The 5,342-nt window shown below is 37.8% G+C and overlaps 1 protein-coding gene across 1 annotated transcript; it reads right to left on the bottom strand.

Annotated features, from left to right (window-relative positions):
• Nucleotides 1–636: 636 nt before the first annotated feature.
• Nucleotides 637–1,113, bottom strand: LOC132347367 (small ribosomal subunit protein uS13-like). Its single transcript, XM_059893794.1, has one exon. It carries the CDS (start codon nucleotides 1,111–1,113, stop codon nucleotides 637–639), a length of 477 nt encoding a protein of 158 aa, XP_059749777.1.
• Nucleotides 1,114–5,342: the final 4,229 nt, after the last annotated feature.

The raw sequence follows: 5,342 nt of genomic DNA, 5'->3' as shown, positions 1-5,342 counted from the left end.
CCATAGTAGCTATACCATTTTACATTCTCACCAACAGTGCATAAAGGTTCCAGTTTCTCCACGTCCTTGCCAACACTGGTTATTTTCTTTCTTTTTTTTTTTCTTTTAAAATAGTAACCATCCTAATGGGTATGAAGTGATATCTCGTGATTTTTTTAAAAAAGTAATTAATTTATTTTTGGCTGCATTGGGTTTTCGTTGCTGTGCGTGGGCTTTTCTGTAGTTGTGGCGCACAGGCTTCTCATTGCGGTGAGAAGCACAGGCTTCTCTTTGTTGTGGAGCATGGGTTCTAGGTGCGTGGGCTTCAGTAGTTGTGGCTCGTGGGCTCTAGAGCACAGGCTCAGTAGTTGTGGTGCACGGGCTTAGTTGCTCTTCAGCATGTGGGATCTAACTGGACCAGGGCTCAAACCCGTGTCCCCTGCATTGACAGGCGGATTCTTAACCACTGCGCCACCAGGGAAGTCCCCTCTCATTGTGATTTTGATTTGCATTTCCCTATGATTAGTGATGCTGAGCATAATTCTATATGCTTATTGGCTATTTGTTTATTTTCTTCAGAGACATGTCTTTTCAAGTTCTTTGTCCATTTGAAAAAAAATTATATAAACTATTTATTAACAGACAATGCCCACAAATTTATTTCTTCTTGGACACATGCATGGTGCAACCATGGTGGCCTGTGGTCTTGGTGTGTTGGCCTCGGACACAAAGTCCCCAGAAGTGGCACAGCCCTCTGTGGGCCCAAATCTTCTTCATTTGTTCCAGGTTTTCATGAAATTTGTTGTCCAGACCATTGGCCAAGACTTGGCTGTGTTTTCCATCCTTCACATTGAAGAACCAGTCTGGGATCATGTACTGGTGTGGATTCTGCATAGCGGTGATCACACCTTCCACGTCTTCCTCAGTGAGCTCTCCTGCCCTCTTGGGGAGGTCGATGTCTGCTTTCCTCAACATCACATGAGCAAATATTTGCCCCACACCCTTAATTGCTGTAATGGCTAAAGCAATATTATGCTGCTCATCAGTATTGTTGTTGAGTACTTGCAAAATGTGCTGGAACTTCTCAGGGATTACTAGAGACGTGGCAGCAGCCCCAGTAGCCCTTTTGTCCATTTATAAAATTGGGTTGTTTTTTGTTGTTGAGTTTTAAAAGTTCTCTCTGTATTTGGGTTATTAACCCTGCATGATACATATGATTGCAAATTTTTTCCCATTCTACAGGTTGCCTTTTCACTCTGTTGGTTGTGTCCTTCACATGGAAGTTTTTAATTGTGATGTAGTTCAGTTTAGCTATTTTTACTTTTGTTGCCTGTGCTTTTGGTGTCATATCCAAGAAATCATTGCCAAATTCATTGTAATTAAGTTTTTCCACTATGTTTTCTCTTAAGAGTTTTATTGTTGAAGTCTTAAGTTTAGGTCTTTGATCCATTTTGAATTAATTTTTCATATGATGTAAGGTAAGGCTTTAACTTTATTCTTTTGCATATGTCTATCCAGTTTTCCTAGCACCATTTGTTGAAGAGACTGTCCTTTTCCCATTGAATGGTTTTGGCATCCTTGTCAAAAATAAGTTTACCATATACTCAAACATTTATTTCTGGCCTCTCCATTCAATTCCACTGGTCTGTATATCTGTTTTCATGCCAGTAACACACTGTTTTGATTACCATAGCTTTGTAACAAGTTTTGAAGTCAGAAAGTGTGCGTCATTAACTTCATTCTTCTTTTTATAGATTGTTTTGGCTATTTGGGGTCCTTTGAAATTCCATATTAATTTTAGAATGTATTTTTCCATTCTAAAATTTTGCATTAAATCTGTAGATCATTCTGGTTTGTATTGACACCTTAATAGTATTAAATCTTCCAATCTATGAGCACAGGATGTCTTTCCAATTATTTGTGTCTTCTTCAATTTCTTTTAGCAGTGTATTTTTGTTTGTTTTTAACATCTTTATTGGAGTATAATTGCTTTACAATGGTATGTTAGTTTCTGCTTTATAACAAAGTGAATCAGCTATACATATACATATATCCCCATATCTCCTCCCTCTTGCGTCTCCCTCCCACCCTCCCTCAGCAGTGTTTGGAAGTTTTCAGCGTATAAGTCTTTCACCTCCTTGGTTAAGTTTTTTCCCAAGTGTTTTATTTTTTAAATGCTATTATAAATGGAATTAAAAATTTTTTTCCTTTTCAGATTGTTTATTTTTAGTGTATGTAAATGTAACTGATTTTTACATTTTGATTTTATATCCTGCAATTGCAGAATTTGTTTATTTCTAACAGTTTTTTAATGCAGTCATTAGGGCTTTCTACATATAAGATCATGTTGCAACTAGAGACATTTTACATCTTCTTTCTGATTTGGACGTCCTTTGTTTCTTTTTCTTGCCTACTTATTCTGGCTAGGACTTCTAATACTGTGTTGTATAGAAATGGCAAAAGCAGGCATGGCATCCCTGTCTTGTTCCTGATCTTAGAGGAAAAGCTTTCAGTCTTTCACCATTGAATATGATGTTAGCTGTGGATACTACTCATTTTTTCACTCAGGGTTATGTTCAAAGAGAGTCTGCTCTGATGAAAAATAGTCTTATCTCTTGATGCAGTTAAGAGGAATACTGTGATTTGCCAAGTTAAGTTTTATATTTTCTTCAATTTGATCTACTCATTTAATAGTTAAGGAAAGGCCCTGGGGGTAGGTGTGGCCACTTGATATTTAATGACAATGATGACAATGAGAAGTGGCCGGAGTCTCTTAGCTCTTGAGACAGTCCTATTTCAATGACTCCTGAGTGCTTCTTCAGTTGTAAGAGTTGCAATTGCCAGTTGAATTTTGTTGTAAGCAGCTCTTACCCTAGATCAATTAGACTCAGCTCTCCCCTCACCTTCTGCAATGAATTCCCTTTTCTCTTTCGATCCAAATACTGTGATGCCTACTCTATGTTACTATCTCCTCTGTAAAGACTTTTCTGCCTCAGAATTCCAATGGGCATATTTTCTAGAGCTAAAATTGTGCTGAATCACAAAGGTTCTCAACTGCACAGGCAATGTTATTTGTAGTTTCAAGAAATACATTTCTCACGTGTCTGTGACCCTATTTTCCAAATGGATAAAGTGCTGCTGTAATGAATGAAATATAAATTCACTAATTGAGGGTCCTCTGAAGCCAAAACATTGGGTATCATATTTTAATTGTAACTTTAAAGCAGGTGGGTTAGAAATCTGAGTTAAGCAGGAAAAATATCAAGAGAACACTATATCAAATTAATTTGAATTGGTATTTCCACATTTCATTTCATTCTTGAGTAATGGTTTTGACAACATGCTGGTAAGAGTATTTTCTTAATATTCATAAATATGGAGATATGTATCTCCTTATTGGCAAGAGTATTTTCTTAATACTCTTGCTTTTATCTATGGATATAGCTATAGATATAGATATATGGCTATAGTAGAAGTTATCAGCTGTCTCAGTGAACATGCTAAGTGACACTTTGTCCAAAATTTAGCATACATTAAGTTCCACAAGATGAAAAGAGTTAGGGGGATGGATGGTGGTGATAGTTGCACAATAATGTGAATGTATTTAATACCACTGAGCTTTACACTTAAAAATGGTTATTTTATATTATATATAAATATTACATATTTATATATTATATATAAATAATAGTTATATTATATAAAATGGAAATTTTATATTATGTGCATTTTACCACAATTTTTAAAAAGTGAAAAAAAATGTACGCTTACTCCGACCCTCTGTCTAACCTCCCTTCCAGCCAGCAGTAGCAATAAAGGCCCAGGGTGGTTGGTTTCCAAAGATAAAAAAGATGAAGGAATGTCATTTGTCTTTTAGGTTCAAATGCAAAATGCTTACACATACATACACAGGTAGGCAATTATGCATAACTTTAGGCAAGTTAGGATGTTACAAGAAGTACGTGCACAAAAAACTATTCAAGAAAGAGAAGTTGAAAGAAAAATATGCCATTCTCATGCCCTAGGCTGCTTTTGATAGGGAAGCAAGTAACTACTGTAACCAATCGCCTGTATTTAGCACCACCTGCTTTGACAGCACAGGGATCTCTTCCACAGGCTGGTTTGTGTTAAAGAAAGCAGTTCTGCCAGATACAGACTTATGGAAATGTCAGGAACATCCTATGCAGCTACTTCTAACAAGTGGAATAATCTCCAGACCACTTTTGGAGAGTTTTCTTCTGCTTGAGAGGGGAAAAATAGTAGTGGGGGAGATTTCTCTTTGATAGATTTCAGATTTGTTAAGAGTTGAGGACCATAAAATAAGGCGCTCCCTCATGTTTCTTATTGGAGCAAGAAAGCTGGAAGGTGGAGATTTATCAGTGAACGGTCATATCTTGAGGGGCTAGAAGGGTTTTGGATTTCTAAGAGACCCAAATTTCCTTGCCCCAAACATACCTCTGTGCTTTACATTCTGTAGTAAAAGATATGAGCAGCGTGCTGTGGAAGGCACACAAGTTCCTGTCCATCTGTGCTGTGCTACCAGTCATCGCCCACAAGCTCAGAGTGTGTCACCCTCAAAGATAGTGGTTCATCTGAGGAAGGCTGCTACCAAACTGTAGCATGTGGTTATTTGAATAAGAACAGAGTGATAAAATCGTCATAGGGAAAAGGGGCAAAGGGATCATTTTTATGGACTCGAGAGGTAGCAAACAGACGAGAACTTTCTAGGATTCCCAATAATTGTAACCAGCAGCCCAGCTTAAGGTATTGAGCCGTTAGAATTGCCTGTGAATCACCCAGCCCTTTGTATTTTACAGGCGCTCTTTTCTGCCATTCGTGAGACTGTGAGTTTTGATGTTACGTGGCCTGCTCTTTCACAACCCCAAGGTCATGGGTGTCTCTTGGATGCAGTCAGGAGGCACCAGGAATTGTGCATTCTAGCTCACCAAAGATGAACACTTCCTTTTTCCATAAGGGTCCAGAAAAAAACTGAGATCAAGTGGACAGTCCTTTTTCTTATATAGTTAGCTTTTCTGAACCAGCTCACTGGATTGGAACTGAAGGCTTAAGATACCCTCAGAAGGGATTTATAAGAATATTATAATTTACAACTTGTTACAGTGCAACAATTTAGAATTCAACACGTGGTGGCTGAAATTTCAGTTAATCTGGACTTTTTTCTTTTTTTTTTTTTTTTTTATGGACTTTTCATTGTTTGACAAAAGTGAAGGCTCTTCAAGACTGGGGCTTCCCTAAAGGGTCCTTCATGGAATCCTCCACTTCTGGTTCATTAACTCTTCTCCAGAGTCATCAGTTTCCCACGTGCACTGTCCTCTTCAGGTCACTCAAATACCTCTTTCCTC

This window comes from Balaenoptera ricei, chromosome 14 (assembly GCF_028023285.1).
Source record: "Balaenoptera ricei isolate mBalRic1 chromosome 14, mBalRic1.hap2, whole genome shotgun sequence".
NCBI classification, from domain to species: domain Eukaryota; kingdom Metazoa; phylum Chordata; class Mammalia; order Artiodactyla; family Balaenopteridae; genus Balaenoptera; species Balaenoptera ricei.
The sequence above is the reverse complement of the archived record's forward strand: the minus strand, read 5'-3'. Positions and strand labels throughout refer to the sequence as shown.